This window comes from Lissotriton helveticus, chromosome 1_1 (assembly GCF_964261635.1).
Source record: "Lissotriton helveticus chromosome 1_1, aLisHel1.1, whole genome shotgun sequence".
In the NCBI taxonomy this organism is placed as follows: Eukaryota; Metazoa; Chordata; class Amphibia; order Caudata; family Salamandridae; genus Lissotriton; species Lissotriton helveticus.
The window spans coordinates 277,327,495-277,345,768 of NC_136057.1; the positions used below are offsets into that span (position 1 = coordinate 277,327,495).

At 45.2% G+C, this 18,274-nt stretch overlaps 1 protein-coding gene across 1 annotated transcript in view; it reads left to right on the plus strand.

Annotated features, from left to right (window-relative positions):
* LOC144769361 (cystine/glutamate transporter-like) overlaps positions 1–18,274 on the plus strand; it is a 368,176-nt gene that overhangs the window by 203,640 nt on the left and 146,262 nt on the right. Inside the window, exons 7-8 of the mRNA XM_078653416.1 lie at positions 5,806–5,929; positions 15,897–16,000. Of these exons, the coding sequence (XP_078509542.1) occupies positions 5,806–5,929; positions 15,897–16,000 (228 nt within the window). The remainder of the gene's footprint in view (positions 1–5,805; positions 5,930–15,896; positions 16,001–18,274) is intronic.

An 18,274-nucleotide genomic window follows, 5' to 3' on the forward strand; every position in this document is an offset into this window, starting at 1 on the left:
TTCTTTTAGGGGCAGCGTAGAGAGCCCACTCCCCACTTCCCGCTGGCTCTCCGCTCAGTTGGTTCTGTTGTCTTGCGGAGCTGGCTCTTGTCTTCATCTGGGTCTGGGCTGGGTGCTCTACTTGCGGTGCCTGCTAGACTTCCCCCAGAAACGTGTACGAGGAGCAGAAGACAGCGCACTGTCATTGTGAGCGAGAGCGCAACATTGCTTCCCTTTCTCTTTCCTCATTGGAGGACTGAGACCTACCTTTGATTTCAGGGCCTGGGGATTGTGTCCCAGGCCCCATTTTTCCATATGCCATTCCCTGGGATGGGGTTGCCTGGCCTCACCGAACTCTAGGGAGAAAATACTATGCACACCACCTCCCTGGATCGTAAATTATTAATGAAGCTTAAATGAGCCCTGGGCACTGGCCCAGCCCGGGAGTAATGTTTGGAAATTGGGGCAGATCCCCTCGCCCTCCATTTCTAGCAAGGGGTTAATACATGGAATCCTTTTAAGATGAATATCTCCAGCCCCATTGGACCAATTTTGATCATCTCAAGTTACATTTTTCTCCTGGTGGTGAGTTGTACTCTGGAGCATTTTCAGAAGGTTGCTAGCCCAACAATGGTGACATTTGGCAGGAAGCTGTTTTTGCTGGCTCCCTACACTGGGTTTCTCCTATGCTGCAATCTCCACAGCCCCCTGGCCTCCTGTCTGTCTGGCAGGGCATACGGGTGGCAGTGGAGTCCATTACTTCCCCTGAATGGTCCTCATGGGATATAAGGAGGCCAGCATCCCTGCCCTGGAGATACCCACTAGTCCTGCTTTCAGCTGCAGACAGCGTCTTTAATCTATCAGGGGGCTTGTTCTACTGCTGTCACAGTCCAGGTCCACAGTAATGTTTTTCTCCTTCATGTTCTGGGGTGTGTCTTTTGTGTCCTGTCTAGCTTGTGGGTAGGATATCCCTCCTTTATTGTTTATTTTTTTTATTTTTGGAGTTTTATATAGCGCTGACCAGACCCGTGGGTATCATAGTTTCAGGATAAACCAACATATTAGAACAGTCCTCAGCAAAGAAATTAGGTAGTCCAAAGAGTGCTGAGGTTTCTAGAGGTAGGGTCGAGTCCAGTGGTCGTCTTCTGGAGTGCTAAAATTCGGTAGACCAAAGAAGTTCAGCAGTTCAAGAGTGTTGAGTCGTCGAGAGGTAGTGATAGAGTCCTGAGGTAGTCTAGTTGAATGCTGAATTTGAGGTAGACCGAAAGGTGTCATTAATAAAGTACGCAATTAGTCCTGAGACGGGTTGAGGGGGATGTGAGCAGAGTATAGTCGGAGAGCACCGGCAAGAGGGATAGCGTTGCTATCCATTCAGGAGAGCGTGGGTCAGCAGGAGGGTTTTAAGGTGTTTTTTTAATTTAGTTAAGGAAGGGATAGTCCTGATGTCTGCTGGGATGGAGTTCCAAATTTTGGGGGCTGTTCCAGCAAATGATCTTGCAGCTGTTTTATGTTTGTGTGTTCTCAAGGGGATGAGAAGGAGGAAGTTTGAGCTCCTGAGGTTTCTTGTCTGCCCGGCCCTTTTAAGTTTGGCGGCTAGCTAGTCCGGTTTTGCAGTGTGGAGGGCTTTGTGCGTGAGGCATGCCGTTCTGAAATTGTCTCTCTATTCAACTTGGAGCCATTTTAGTTCTCTAAGAGCTGGTGAGATGTGGTCATACTTCCTGATTCCAGTGACCATTCTGGCTGCAGCGTTGTGGGTTGTTTTGAGGCGAACCAAGTTGGAGTTTTTGCTGCCGGTTAGGGTTGCTTTGCCATAATCGAGCCTGGATAGCATTTTAGTTCTCTAAGAGCTGGCAGCGATTGAGTGGCTTGTTTGAGGTCTGTAGCAGGGATGAATGGTTTGATTTTGTATAGAAGCTTTAGATTGAGGAAGGCAGTCTTTGCAGAGTTTTTGATGTGGTTGTTCATGTCCAGTTTGGGGTCTAGGGTGATTCCTAAGAATTTTATGGATTTGGCCGGGGTGAGATTACCGTTTAGAGTGTCTAAAGCTTTAAGCCACTCTGCAATTTGTTGGTTCTCGTCTTTGTTGGAGATGAGGAGGGTCTCTGTTTTGTCTTAATTGAGTTTAAGGTGATTTTGGGATAGCCAGCGTTGAATTTCTTTTAGAGTGTTGTTAAATTTGAGGATGTAATTTGGGGGGGTGGTTTCTAGATAGATTTGGGTGTCATCTGCATATAGGTGGTAGGGGATCTTTGCCTTTTTTAAGAATGGTGGTGAGAGGTTCCATGTATATGTTGAACAGTTGTGGTGAGAGCACTGAGCCTTGGGGAACCCCTCTGCTGACAGGGTGGCGGTCAGAGGTAAAGTTTTTGATGTTTATCTTTTGCGAGCGGTCCTGGAGGAAAGATGTGAACCATCGGAGGACTATTTCATCAGCACCAACCCTTTCTTGTAAGGCCTTGATGAGAAGTTGGTGATCTACTGTGTCAAATGCTGCTGATAGCTCGAGGAGAATCAGAAGGCAGCATTGCCCAGAGTCTAGTGATTGGTGGATGTCGTCTGTGATCTTGAGGATCGCCGTCTCAGTGCTGTAACCTTTTCTGAACCTCGATTGGTGTGGGTCAAGAAGGTTGATGTTGATCATGTGTTGAGTTAGCTGAGAGGGTAAGCATTTCTCCAGGATTTTGGAGAGGAGGGGAAGATTGGAGACAGGTCTGAAGTTGTTCAGGTCTGTGCAGTCAAGGCCCGTTTTTTTAGTAGTGGCGTGACTTGACCAACTTTGAGGCAATCAGGTATAATGCCAGATTACAGGGTACTGTTGATGATTCTGCACCAAAAAGGAGCTATGGAGAGTTTGAGATTTTTGGTCAGTTGAGTAGGTATAGGGTCCAGAAGGTGAGAAGCGGGTTTGGACGTGGAGATTAGCTTGGTAATCTCGGCTTCTGTGATGGGAGTACAGGCCTTCCATGAAGTTGTGCTGAGAAGGCATGTGTTTTCAATAGTGCCTAGGGGCAGGCTTTCGTTGGCGGGATCGATGCTGGTGTCTAGAGAGTGTTCAATCTTGGTGATTTCAGTGGAGGCCTGGGTGAAAGTTGTTGTGGGCTTAGTAGTTTGTAGCTTGATGATTTTAAATAGTTTGTTGGGCTGTTTTTTTGCATTCTCTAGGGCGGAGCAGAAGAAGTTGGCTTTTTCATTGTGGATGTGTTTTTTGTAATTTCTTCGGGCTGCTTTGAGTTGTTCGAGAAGGCTAGTGGAGGGGTTGTTTCCCCAGAGACTTTCTGTGGCTCTAAGCTGTCTCCTTTTGGTATTGATGTTCGTATTGAACCAGGATCTGGATGGGATATTCCTGGGGGTTTTTTAGTTTCAGAGGGGCTATCTGATCAAGAATAGTTGACATGGATGTGTTGTAGTGGGCAGTGAGTTCTGCAGTGGAAAGCTCAGCCGATGAGGGAGTGAGTAGAAGAGTGACTTTTTCTTCCAGGTCAGTTATGTTGATCCGAGTGAGATTTCTGGTCCATTTTGGTTGTTCCTGGGTGGGGAGTTGGAGAGTAGCTGGCTGAGTGAGTTGGAAAAGGATAAGGTGGAGGTTGGACCAATCCACGGGCAGGGTGTGGTTTATCCTCACTGTGTTTTGATTGGCTATTTTGGCATCAAGGGTGGATCCTTTCTTGTGAGTTGTTTCTAAGCAGTGTTGCATGAGGTTATTATTGCATAGTAACTCGCTCCGACTATGGATTAGCGGATTATTATCTTCATTCCAGTGTAGGTTGAGGTCGCCCAAAATAAGGTTGTTCACATCTCGTAGGGAGCAGTGGGCAATTAGGTCAGACAAGTGTTCAGTGAAAGTGGCGGAGTTGCCTGGAGGGTGGTAGATGAGGTGGCAGGTTAGTGGATTTTTGCTGCAGGTGATGATGTTGACAGTTAGGCACTCAAAGGTGTTGTAATTGAATGATTCTGATTCTGTCACAGACATATTGTCTCTGTTGATAATTGCTAAGCCTCCACCGCTGTGCTCTTTTCTGTTTTTGTTAGTGATTGTAAAGCCAGAGGGGATGAGGGTGTCCAGGAGGGGAAGGGAGGAGTCGTTAAGCCAGGTTTCGGTGATGAATGCTATGTCGATGTCATAAGTGAGGATGGATTCAGATAGTTCAGTGGCGTGTTTGGTGGCTGACCTATAATTTATGAGCATGCAGTTTGTGGGGGTCATCTCTGTTTTGGGTTTCTTCATGAGGGGGGCCGTGGGGATGTGCGTGCGGGTTGTCAGAGGTCTTGTGAGTTGGCGGGGGCTTGGACTCTACCTAGTCCGGTGATCACCTGTATTTTGGATTGGCCGCCGGCGGCACTATGATTGTCGTATGAGGAGGCGAGATCCGCCGCATCGTTCACAGACATAGCGTCTCTGGTTCTTTTCGGTATCTGTGATAGATTGGGGGCGGGTAAGCTACTGAACTACTGGGAGGGGTAGTGGATGGATTTGTTGGAGGAGTGGGTGTGATGTTGTTGTTGGGGCACTACGAGGTTGGCTAGGATTTGCCTGAGGCCCCGGATTATTGTAGTTATCTGGGTTTCAAGTGAGGAAATGCGTTGCTCAGTCTCTAGTTTATAGATGTAGCGGGATTGGACCTGTGTAAGTGTGTTGGGCTTGAGGGGGGGGAGAGGGTGAGGGTGTGGGCTAGTAGGTGATGGATGGGGGTGAGGTCCCCCTGTAGTTATGGGGCAGTTACTGTTGTCTATGGAGCTTGTGAGGGGGATGTCGTGTGTTGTGCCGGTAGGTGATGGGGTGAGGGTGTGGGTGAGGATGAGAGCTGGTAGGTGACGGAAGGGGGTGAGAGCCCATGGTGGTCCCCCTATCTGGAGTTTGGCTGGTGGAACAAAACACTGATGTTAGGTCCCTTTGTGTGTGCTGGTATAAGACCCATTTGATGTGCAATCAGACAGGGCCCAATTGGTCCCCAGCCACCTTGTCAGAAGGTCCCACTCACCTATATGCCCATCCCTTTTTATGCACTCTCTGGTTTCAATACGCATTACCCAATGCATGAGTAATTACCTTTCTAAATGACTCATTTTAAAAATAATAATTTAAAATCCAAACTAGCCATTTAAGAGGACTTTAAATTACAATTCAAATGAGTTTAAGAAGTATTTTTCTTGCTGCTACCAATCCGAAATTAGCATTTAATAAATCTAACAATGTTTCCCAGTGATTCCCAGTGACAGCAGCCAGCCTTGCTTCATTGAACATTGTCTTTGGGGCTATGTCACTGTAAGATAACAGGTTTAACATTCATTTCTACATGCCCTACTTTTTAAATTTCTACACCATGCCTTTATGGGCAATAAGGCCTACATATGGGTGGCTTATTAACATTTAAAATGATTACATTACACATGGAAACAACACTTCCCATAGTCAAGGTCTCTTCAGTGCAAATTCACCTTACTGCTTTTGATTTGCTTAAATGCCTTGTCATAAAACAAATGTACCGCAAAATGTCATGGCATAAACCATATATAAATATAATAAAACAAGCTATTTATCACCACTGTTAAGGAAGGCGACAATAATGTTAATAAATAGTATATTACTCTCTGTACATATAGGTTCTCTCTCTATACATGTGAGAGTATTTATACATTGCTTTGCATTTTTATTATTTTTGATTTGCTGATAATATAAAATCACAGAATTAATGTTCACACATCTACCAGTTTACTTCTTGAATGTTTTACTGATCCTCAGCCATTCTTATGTTACAGTGTTCCAGAAGTTGAAATTTACTGTATCTGGAGGGCAACGTGTCAATCAGATTCTCTCTTTTATTTCAGAAACATCCCAATAGCAGTGATAGTGTCCGTCTCAATAGTTACTGTTGCTTATGTCCTTGCAAATGTCTCCTATTACACATTCCTGACAGTCGAGGAGGTGCTGGCATCAAAAGCTGTGGCCATGGTAAGTTGGAGTTTGTTTGATCAAATGCAGGTTCTATTTAACCCTATTAACCTATTTGACATATTGCATCTTTCATGAGTCCTGCCAGGGGATGCTCACACATCCTGACAATGCATGGAGTCGTTTGCTGGTAAGGTATTGATTCTCTTAGTTGGAGAGCATGATGAATCTCATACACTCTGAATAACATGAAACTTGGGCTTGTGCTGTGGTTGTGAACTTTAGAGGTTCTTGGTCTATGAGTGAGCAATCTGCACAAACTGTGAGTTCATTGAGGTGGAGTATGTCCTTTCAGTGCTGGAAAGGAGGTAAGACAGTTATTGCAAAGAACATGGCTCCAGGTGGGCAGACCAAAAATCATGTGGTAGAAAACTTTGGAGGCATGTCCAGAAAATAGTGAAGTCTCTTATGCATATGATTCTTCATATGGAGAGCCAGCAGTACCTGTACCATGGTGCACATGTAGTTGTGTTAAACAGAGAATGCGTGTTGTCTGATGGAGGGATTGTGTTATGTAGAGTATATTTTTGTGGACAGGTGCATCATGTTCACAAGGATATGACTTCTGATGTTGTGCATACGAAACATGATAGATATTAAATTGAGTGCCTAGTTCTATAGGAATCATTAGCAGTATGCAGAAAAGCTCCATAATATTGATCTAGATTTTATGAATCTTTATGTTCACTCAGATGTTTCTTTAACTGCTGCAAGTCTCCTATGTGCCTACGGTTAAATACAGACGTTGGCGACTAAGAGACCAGCTTCTGCCCCTTTAAGTGTGGGGTATAGTTTAATGCACTCTCAAACGGTTGTGTTTTATGCCTCTCATAAAATGTTTATTTCCAACCTAAGGCTAGGGTTCTTTGACTTCAAAATTCGGGGCCTTGGACTCAAAGATCTCCCTCCTTATTTCTTCCATCTAAGCTCACTGTGAGATAAGGTGTTCCATTGCTTATTGAGGTTTTCAGACTGGCACATAATTTGCAGCCAGCTTCCTCATGTGCTCTGGATTACAGTCTCAGAAGCCACGTTCATGATACCAAGGAAATTAATTAAATTTTTACTTCTACCAGAAGCCAGTGGAGCTGTTTTAAGGCTGGTTTCATCTGGTTATGCTGCAGACACTTTAGGCATCTTCTAACCACTCAAATCTGGGGCCTTTGAAGCCTTCCAATAAACTTACTTTTGAGTCTGGTGTTTGCAATGTGACAATGGTTGGGGTAGGACATCACAAAGCCTATTTTCATCTCTACCCAGCGGTAGGTTAGTAGGAGTTGCAGGATTCACTGGCAAAAGGAGAGCTGCAGATTGATGTCTTTGTTCATGACATTGATCTGGGGAATGACTAGAGCTCAAAGTAAATAACTTTGGGTTTTTAACTCTTGCATTTGAGTCTTGGTGATGGCAGGTGGTGGGCTGGCATATCAATTATATTGAGCTTGCAGTGAGCCTCAGGTGGTTCGCAGTTGGTGTCTGATTATTGGGGTCTTGTTATGTGTGTGCTTCTATGATTTTAATTGGATAGCTTTAGTTTGCCTTATGTGCCTTTCAGACTTCCAAGGTTTTAGTCCCTGGATCATGACTTCTCCATTGGAGTAGATTTTAAATGTGATTTTTCAATGTACTTTGAAGAGGAGGCTCTCACGATCATCAAGTGTGATGGATGCGTCTTTGGCAATTCAAGATTTTGGGGGTGGTGAAGCCCTTCTGAAATATTAAATTTTCTTTTTTTTTAGAATTATGGGCCCGATTCACAGACTGAACTTAAGACTCAATCCTAAACTTACTACTATTTTGGTATTCACAGAATGCACTTACTACTTTTGGCATTCACAGAATGAACTTACGACTTTTGGTATTCACAGAAGTTAGGATTTTGTCTTAAGTTTGTCTTAAGACAAACTTAAGACAGACTTAAGACAGACTTAAGACAAAATCCTAACTTCTGTGAATACCAAAAGTAGTAAGTTCATTCTGTGAATGCCAAAAGTAGTAAGTGCATTCTGTGAATACCAAAATAGTAGTAAGTTTAGGATTGAGTCTTAAATTCATTCTGTGAATCGGGCCCATAGTGTTAGTCCTGGGTGTTGTTTTGAATGCTTGTACATTTATCAGCAACGAAAGACTCATTGAGATATTTTAAAGCTTTTGTTTCAGATTTTGAATAATGTGGTTGATTATGGAGAAACTTTATGGGGCAAGTGTCACTATTGATCAATTTGGTGGAGTCAGAATTCTGGTGGTTTTAATGCATGATTCTTATTTCGTTGGATACATTTGTTATGTTATGCTATGTTATGTTATTTTTGGGTATTTATTTTGGGTATTTATTGAAGCGCACGTACACCAGCAGGTTTCTTGGCGCTGGTTTATTGGGTATTTATTTTGGGTATTTATTTTGGGTATTTATTGAAGCGCACGTACACCAGCAGGTTTCTTGGCACTGAGGTTCCGAAAAGAGATCTTCCAGGCCAGGAAGCCAACTAGTTATGGGACAGAGTAAACAGCCATGTTTTGAGCTTCTTTCTGAAGCGCATGTAATCCACCTCAAGCCTCATTGAGATGGGCAAAGAGTTCCAGAACCTCGGTTCCAAGAAGGAGAAATGGGTCCTGCCAATGCGCTTGCGTTTGAATCTGGGAACCACCGGGAGATTCAAGTGCATAGATCTCAGAGTGCGCTGGGGAGAGTACTTGCTGATACGTGAGGAGATGAAATTGGGCCCTGTTCCCTGAATAGCTCGAAAGAGAAGACAGCCAGTTTTAAACATAGCTCTCTGTTCCACTGGGAGCCACTGAAGGTATTTTACCAGTGGGCTAATATGACTTTGTCTATCATGAAGATGGATGGTTCTAGCTGCTTGATTTTGAATCATCTGAAGACGATGTTTCTGCTTTTGTGGGAGGTCAAGATAAAGCGCATTACCATAATCGATTTTAGATAAAGATAAGAGTAATCACTACTTGAGTGCAGGCATCTTTGCAGAGAAAGATTCTGATCTTGCGCAGCTTGCCGAGTTGGACAAAGCAAGAGGGGGTAACTGACCCGATCTGGGCAGTCATTGAGAGATCTGAGTCAATGTGAAATCCTGAACATTTTATCACAGGTTTGGGGAGAGGACCCCCAGCTAATTCCAGAGCCCAGTGAAAAGGTATCCAACATTTGTAGTTGTTTTTATTTAGTTACTCCATATTAAATGTAATATGGTGCTGATTTTCCCTCTTTTTCTGAGACGTCACATAAGTAGACAGCTGCTGGTAGGCAATGAAAGTATAGGTTCACATCATAGTCTTTCTCCTAATGTTCAGGTCAAGTGGGATGTGGGGGGAGGGCTGGTATGCCTGCCCTCAACATGGACGTATTTCAGCTTGTGGAGCAGTGATAGCCTTTCCTAGCAAAAACATTGCCCCAGTGCATTGTTCATTTTCATTTTGCTTGTGGGAGGCTACTCGCCGTATCTGTCAACCTCTAGTGCTGGGAAGCACACAGCCCTGTTATAAAGGGTGATTGAGGCATGTGCTGAAGAGCAGGAAGGTGTAGTGCTGGTGAGTCCTGTGCCATAGGGCATCGGAATAAAAAGCTGATAATCAGGCGAATGCTCTGCCTATGGAGCTTCATATTAGAGTGCTCGCTCGTGGGCCAGTCTTTGCTACAGAGCATCACAGTAGTGCTGTATGGCAGGAAGGTGAATACTACAAAGCATGAGACTATTACACTAGCAGAAAAGGCTTCAGCATAATATAAATTAGAAAAGTCCTGTGCTATACAACCTTTGTACCTAGTTCCGCAGAGTATAGCATCTAAGCCTGCAGATGATCCCTGCCTTATAAACCATTAGAAGATATGCTGGAGATCTGGGGAGTTCTGACTATAGAGTATTCAAGGTAGGCACTGGAAGGGATGGGTCATATAAATTAGGAAAGTCCTGTGCTATACAGCCTTCACACCTAGTTCTGCAAAGTATAGCATCTAAGCTTGCAGAGGATCCCTGCCTTAAAAAACCTTTAGAAGAGAGGCTGGAGATCAGGGAAGTTCTGACTATATATTGACTATATATTGACTATATATTCAAGGTAGGCATGAAATGTGTGGGTCTTTTTCTAAAAACAATCAGCGTCAAGAGCCATAGAGTAGGAGATTGTGCCATCAAGCAACCACATCAAGTGCTAGAGAGCAGCAATATTGTGCTATCCAGTAACCAAACACAGCGATGAAGAATACCAGGCCTATGTCACATAGCAACCACATTTAGTGCCAGAAAACAGTAGCCATGGAGTATCCAACAACCTCATCTACTGCAGAAGAGGACTGGTCTTCTGCTAAAGGACAACCACATTTGGTGTAAGAGATCAGTAGTTCTCTAGTATCCATTTACACCATCTAGTGATGGACATTATAATAGCGGTGCTATATAGAATCCTCATCTTTTGCGGGAGAACAGTAGTCCTGTCCCTGTGGTATGTAGCAACCTCATGTAGTGCTGGAGAGTATTGGTCCTGTGCTATAGGGCAACCACATCTAGTGTCATAGAGCAGCAGTCTTGTGCTATCCAGTGCCCTTGTGTATTGCTGGACCGCCTGGACTCGTTCCTGCACGGTCGCTCCCCACGCTCCCCACGCTCCCTTGGCCCCTGAAGGAGTATTGGTATCGTTAACTGCTAATTTAAAATCATTTCAGCGCTGCTAGCATTGACTGCATACTGCGCTCCTGCACTGAACTGGTTCCTTTAATTGCTGCTGCCTGCTGCACATATTAATTAACGTAGCGCTTCTGCACGCAACTAGAGCTTACAATTACTCGTGAGCCGCCTGGCATTTGTTTTTATTAGCGCTTCTAGCCGGACCCACCAGTGGTGTGTTACTTTGCAGTATATGCTCAGGCTTGACTCGGACTGTGCCCCGATCTCGTTTTGATTCAGCCCGCCACCATCTTGTTGTTGTGATCAGCTCTCCTGGCCCGCCTCTACCTCCCCGAGACCACCTCCCAGCGGCCCCTCCCACGCTCCGCCCCCTCCACTGTCCATTTAAGACTGACGTCCCAACGCGCAGCGTCCACGCGCTGCGGCCGCGCCGAAGGTGCGCCAAAGGTAAGCCCGTCTCCGCCCGTCCGCGCCTGGACCACGCCCAGCGCCCGTACCCCTGCTCTATGCCGCTCTCAACCCCCCAGAGTAACTTATGCTGCCGCTACTCTCCTCGCCCTCAACACCGGACGCACCCCTCTTTGCTGCGCAGCTACCCCAGGACGTACCCACGGCCCATTCTCCTGCCTCTCCTGTAAGTTCAACTGCGTCAGGACCCTCAACAAACACACTTCCCCCACTCACAGCTCCAAACCCAACAACTTGAAATGCATCCTACTCAACACCCGCTCGGTCCACAGACACGCAACCGAACTCTGGGACCTAATCGACACTGCGTCACCTGACATCGCCTTCCTTACTGAAACATGGATGAATGCATCTTCCGCCCCCGACATCGCCATAGCCATACCGAACGCTTACAAGATCATTCGAAAAGACCGCACCAACAAAAAAAGTGGAGGAGGTATCGCCATCGTCCATAGAAACACCATCAAAATCACAACCAGCTCTGACGACAACCTTGCTACCGCCGAACACCTCCACTTTCAGATCCACACCGACCCCAGGACCACACTTAGAGGAACCCTCATGTACAGGCCCCCAGGCTCCCGATCTCAATTCAGCGACGACATCACTGACCTCATCAGCCCGCACGCCCTGGCCTCAGAGAACTACATTCTTCTAGGAGACCTCAACTACCACCTTGACAACATTCTCGACAACAACACCACCACTCTTCTGGACAACCTGTCCAATCTTGGACTTAAACAACTTGTTGACACCCCCACTCACACAGCCGGACACACGCTCGACCCTATCTTCACCTCCAGCAAGCACATCTCCTTCGATCGCACTACAGCTCTCCACTGGACGGATCACAGTTGTGTTCACTTCAGCTACAAAACCACCCTGACCCACAACCACCCACAACCTATTCCTCGGAGAAACTGGAACAAAATCACCTCTGACCAACTCCTCTCATCACTCAACCTAAACCCTCCCACCCTCTCAATGGACCCAAACCAAGCGGCCACCAACCTCAGGCAATGGATCACCCACAGTGCTGACGAATTAGCACCCCTGAAAAAGCACCAGATGAAATCATCCAGCAAAAAGGCCCCCTGGTTCAATGACGAACTTAAAAAATCCAAGAAGACATGCCGCACCCTGGAGAAGAATTGGAGATTAGAACCAACCTCAGACAACATGACCTCCCTCAAGACAGCCATCCGCAAACACCACCAACTGATTCGACACACCAAGAAAGCAGCATTCAAGGACCGTCTTGACAACAATTCCCATAACAGCAAGGAACTCTTCAATATCGTCAAAGAATTCACCAACCCTCCCACGGCATCCAACGACGTCACTAACTCCCAAGACCTCTGCGATGCGCTATCCTCCTTCTTCTACAACAAAATTGCCGACATCCACAACAGCTTCAAGAACACTCCCAATGAACAACTCACCCCACCCCCTTCAAATCCCACCCTTCCAACTAACTACCTTAACACCTGGAACCCGATCACCAATGAAGACACCATTCGCCTCATGCACTCAATCCACTCTGGCTCACCTTCGGACCCCTGCCCCCACTACATCTTCAACAAAGCTGACTCCATCATCGCTCCCCAACTCCGCGATGTCATCAACTGCTCCTTCAACTCCGCCACCTTCCCTGAAATATGGAAACACGCCGAACTCAGCGCCCTTCTGAAAAAACCAACAGCAGACCCCTCAGAACTGAAAAACTACCGACCCATTTCCCTCCTCCCTTTCCCGGCCAAAGTCATCGAGAAGGCCGTCAACAGCCAACTCGCAGCCTTCCTTGAATCCAACAACTCCCTGGATCCCTCACAGAACGGCTTTCGAGCCAAACACAGCACCGAAACCGCCCTCATTGCGGCGACCGACGATATCCGAACACTCCTGGACAACGGTGAAACAGTGGCCCTCATTCTACTCGACCTCTCCGCCGCTTTCGACACTGTCTGTCATAACACCCTAATACAACGCCTCAATACCATCGGCATTCAAGGAAAAGCCTTGGACTGGATCATCTCTTTCCTAGCCGGGAGAACCCAAAGAGTCCGACTCCCCCCTTTCTATTCAGAGCCCACCGAAGTCATCTGCGGCGTACCTCAAGGCTCCTCACTCAGTCCCACCCTCTTCAACGTCTACATGAGTCCCCTCGCCTCCATCGCACGTCAGCACAACCTCAACATCATCTCCTACGCCGACGACACCCAGCTGATCCTTTCCCTCACCAAGGACCCCAACACCGCCAAAAACAACCTTCACGAAGGTATGAAAGAAGTAGCCGAATGGATGAAACAGAGCCGCTTAAAACTCAACTCAGACAAAACGGAAGTGCTCATCCTAGGATCCTCCCCTTCAGCTTGGTATGACTCCTGGTGGTCTTCCGCTTTGGGATCAGCGCCCACACCCACAGACCATGCACGCAACCTCGGCTTCATTCTAGACTCCTCTCTCTCAATGTCCAGACAAGTCAACGCCGTATCGTCCTCCTGCTTTAACGTCCTTCGCATTCTCAAAAAGATCTTCCGCTGGATCCCCCTCGAAACAAGAAAAACTGTCACTCATGCACTGGTCACAAGTCGACTGGACTATGGCAACACACTCTACGCCGGAATTACAACAAAATTACAGAAAAAGCTCCAGCGCATCCAAAACGCATCAGCAAGAATCATATTAGACCTCCCGCGCCAAGAACACATCACCGGTCACTTAAAAAACCTCCACTGGCTTCCCGTCAACAAAAGAATTACTTTCCGCCTTCTTACCCACGCACACAAGGCCCTCTATAATCTAGGACCCGAATGCCTCAACACCCGACTGTCCTTCTACCACCCCACCCGCCAACTAAGATCATCCAATCAAGCCCTCGCCGCAGTCCCGCGCATCCGAAAAACCACCATGGGCGGCAGATCCTTCTCCTTCCTGGCTGCCAATACCTGGAACTCACTCCCCACCCACCTCCGCCTTACTCAGAACCACATCTCCTTCAGAAAAGAACTGAAAACATGGCTATTCGACAAACAGTCAACCCCTCCCTCTAGCGCCTTGAGACCCTATGGGTGAGTAGTGCGCTCTATAAATACCTGAACTTGAACTTGAACTTGAACTTGAACTGGACTATGCTATAGAGCATGCTTATTCAGTGTTAGAGAGCAGTAATCCTGAGTTATATAGCAACAATGTCTGATGCTGGACAGCATTGGTCCTGTGCAATAGACACCCACATTTGGTGCCTTAGAGCAGGAGTCCTGTAGTATGTAACAACCAAAGTGTAAGATTACTGATTTTCTTCTATAAGACAACAAAAACCAGTGCTAAAGAGCAGTAGCACTGTATTATCAAGTAAGCCCATCTACTGCAGATGGGGACTGGTGTTCTGCTATAGAACAACTCCATCTAGTGCCAGAAAGAAGTAGTCCTGTGGTATCCAGCAACCACATCTAGTGCAGGAGATTATAATGGATGTGCTCTAGTGCACCCTTATCCAGTGCTGCAGAAGAGTAGACGTGTGGTATACAGGAACATCATCCAGTGCTGGTGAGCACAGGCCTTGTGCTATAGGGAACCCAGCTGGTGTCCTAGAAGAGGAGCTCTGTGCTATCCAGCGACCACCTCTAATGCTGAAGATTATGAGGACTATGCCAAAGATGAACCTCATATACTGGCACATGCATCAAGGAAGGCTGCTGTGATTCCTTAATTGCGATTATTAAGGAATAGCAAAAGCCTATGCATGTAGGAATCGCTATACAAATAGCGATTCCTAAACATTTCTTAATTGCAACTCGCAAATTGCGAGTCGCAATTAAGGAATGCCTTCCCATTCGTTCCTATGGGCCTATATTTACGAGTACCAGTCGATCTCTCAAATTTTCTCATGCAATTTCACGGGTGCAAGGGTGTCAAAATGATACCCTTTTGCTCCCCTGAAATTGATCTGTGCACAAATGTTGGGCACACACATGTCAAAAGGACATGTGTGAGTGTAACCTACGACTTTGAAAAATGGACTTTAGTGCATTTTTCAAAGTTTTTGCAAATTACCATTAAGTTCAACTTCATGGTAATTTGCGCCCCCTAGTAGCGAAATCGCTACTTCAAAGTAGTTCTTGCATTTCATTTAAGGAATGGCAAAATGCGATTCCTTAAATGCAGTCGCAATTTGAGAACTCGCAATTAATTGCAAATTCTCAAATTACGAGTGCCTTGACTCTTCATGCATTGCAAATGCCCTTTTTTGCGGGCACAAATAGACGATTTTTGCGAATCGCACCGCTTGCGCTTGCAAAAATGGTTGAAGCATGTACCTGATAATGCTTTAGAGCAGCAGTCCTGTGGTAGACAGCAACCTCATCTTGTGCTGGAAAGCACTAGTCCTGTCCAGTAGGGCAACCATATCTGGTAAAAGAGAGCTTATTTCCATTCTTGAAACTGTACTGTGTGTTTGAAAGCCATTGCGAATGTATGAGTCCTACACTGCAGAAGATACGTGACGTGGACGATTCAAGTATTTTGAACTGTGCTTAAGAGCAGTAGAGTCCTGTGTTCTGGACCTCATGGACTGCATGTGCGTGATGACCTGAGAGACCTTCCTGAAAATATGATGAGTCCTGTGCTTGGGAGCAGGTAAGTCTGATGCTCAATTTATGCAGAGTTCTACTGAAGAGCTGCTGATTGTGGCAGAACAACACCTGCATTTTAAGTAGTGAGACACATTTTAAAGAAATGTAAAATGTGTATGAAGTTGTGTTCTGACTTCAAATTTTAATGTAGCATATTGAGCTAAACGACCATATATGTTCTCTGCTCTGGTCGGTGATCTAAACATATCTTATTTTCTATTCTAGAGCTTTGCTGATATTGCTCTCAACCGATTTTCCCCAGCCATCCCCATCCTGGTGGCATTGTCATGCTTTGGAACTCTGAATGGAGGGATTTTCGCATCTGCAAGGTAATGATTTAGGGGTATCCTAAAAGGAATACCGTCTGGGTGCATGGATTGAATGATGATACGAGTCAGGAGTTGCAGATGTATCTTGCCTTCAGGATGGGCTTGTGGTCATGCAATTTAGCAAATTTTCAGAAAAAAGTAACCATCTTGTGGGACTTACATACCTTCAGTGGGGGTGTTTAGATCGGGGCCAATTGGTTTTATATAACTATTTAAAAATGGGAGAAAATCCATCACCTGAAAGAGTCTAGAGAATATTTTCATTCTTGAATGTATGAGACAAAGAAGGTTTAAGGAGTAAAGTGGTTGAGTGTCCACTTCACCCTTATACAAATGATTCCAACTCTGTTATCTCACGAGTAATACCAGTATCAGATCTTGTACATATTGGTCCTAAGCGCAGGCTAACAAGTAATCTCAGGTCTTCTCAAACTGCCCCCTTATGCAACAATATTCTGGACCATTAGTCCATGGATGCCCCTGAAACAGTGGCTAATTGTAAGTTATCTTTAATCATCTGATTGGTTCTATCTACTAACCTATTGGCTCTCAGACATTACAAAGCTGTGGTTAAATGAGTTACAGATAAAGTTTTTAGGAAATCTTTATTCTCCTCAGAGGTAAATTGCACTCCTTTGTGTGATATTTAAGTGTTTGGTATGCCCTCCATAAAAAATGTGTCCATGAGAAAATGGATCATCACTTTAGTAGTAATAGAATGAACTTCTCTGGTTACTATCCAATGGGAATCGCAGTCTATTGATACTATCATGTACCCATCATGCCATGTACAGTTTTTAAGAGGTCCTATAATATCTACTGCTAATTTGTTCCTTGGTTTACTTGGTACTTGTTTCTGGGACATTGGCGTTTTCCTAACTTTTTATGTTTTGCCACCCTGAGCATGTTATATAGTCCTTCCCTGTATTCTCTAAAAGGGTGTTCTTGTCTGGGAACCAGTAATGGGCTCTGACCTGGCTTTTGATCTGACTCCTTTCAGGATGTCATTCATGTGCAAGTTCAGCTATCCTATCCAATACCTTTCTGGGTGGTAAAAACTTGTCTACCCCTTTTATTAGTTTACTCTCAATGTTGAATTCCTGCCTGACCCTTCAAAAACTCTGTAAATCTTCTGATAACCCATACTGTTTGTTAGGCCAGCTATGGGTAATTTTGTCTCTCACTTTGGTTAAGGTTCTGTCCTCCTCTGTTCCTGTCTCCCATTCTTCTTTACTGATGCCTGCTAACACTACTTCCAAAGCGGTATTCACTTGACGCTCTTCATGGGCTTGATGATTCTCTATGGGCATCCTTGAGAGGCAATCGGCTGCTAGGTTCTTATATCCTGAAATGCATTCTATTCTGTAGTTATACCCTTCCAGCCCAAGCACCCATTCAGAAATACCTGGTGTTGTGTTTTTGATACCTTTGGTTGAAAAAATGTGCATCACAGGTTGTGAACGGTGCATAGGGTAAAAGGTAGTCCACAAAAGAAGTACTTAAAGTGTAAGATGGCCCAATAGCAGGCCTGGGCTACCCTCTCGATAGTAGAAGAATTAGTCTCTACCCCTTTGAGTGCATGTGATGCAAATGCTGCCACTTGTTCTACTTTATCGACAACTTGTGTAAGGATGTCCTATAACCCCCTAGTGCTCGCATCAGTTGTCAATATTGTCTTCCTCTTGACATCAAAATTACCTAGGGTGGAGCTGCAGCTATAGCTTTTTTAGTCTAGTCAAATGTGTCTTGCTCTTGTTTATCCCATACAAAGTGTACTCCCTTTTTTAATAATTCTTGTAAAGGTGCCACTCTTTTTGCTAAATTTCTGATAAACTTGGACATGTATTCAACCAGTCCTAAAAACAACTTCTTGTGTTCCTCTTCATTAGAAGGTGGAGGAGCCTCCATGAATGTTTTAATCAAATCAAATTTGGGTTTTATTCCATCTTTGGAGATAGTGTGGCTGAGATAGGTGACCGATCCAACACCAATTTGATACTTATCCAGCTTTAGCGTATGGCCAGCCTCCCTGAGTACTGTCAAAACAGACCTTAAAATGTGGTTATGTTCTTCTTAGTATTGCCATAAATCAAAATGTCATCTTTGAAAGCAAGAACATTTTTAGGACCCTCCAAAATGTGTTGCATTATACGTTGGAAAACCACTGCATTGGAAGCTAGGCCACAAGGCATTCTTAGATATCTGTAAGCTCCAAAAAGAGTTCCGAAAGATGTGCAAGACCTAAAGTCTGGGTGGAGCTCTACTTGATGGCAT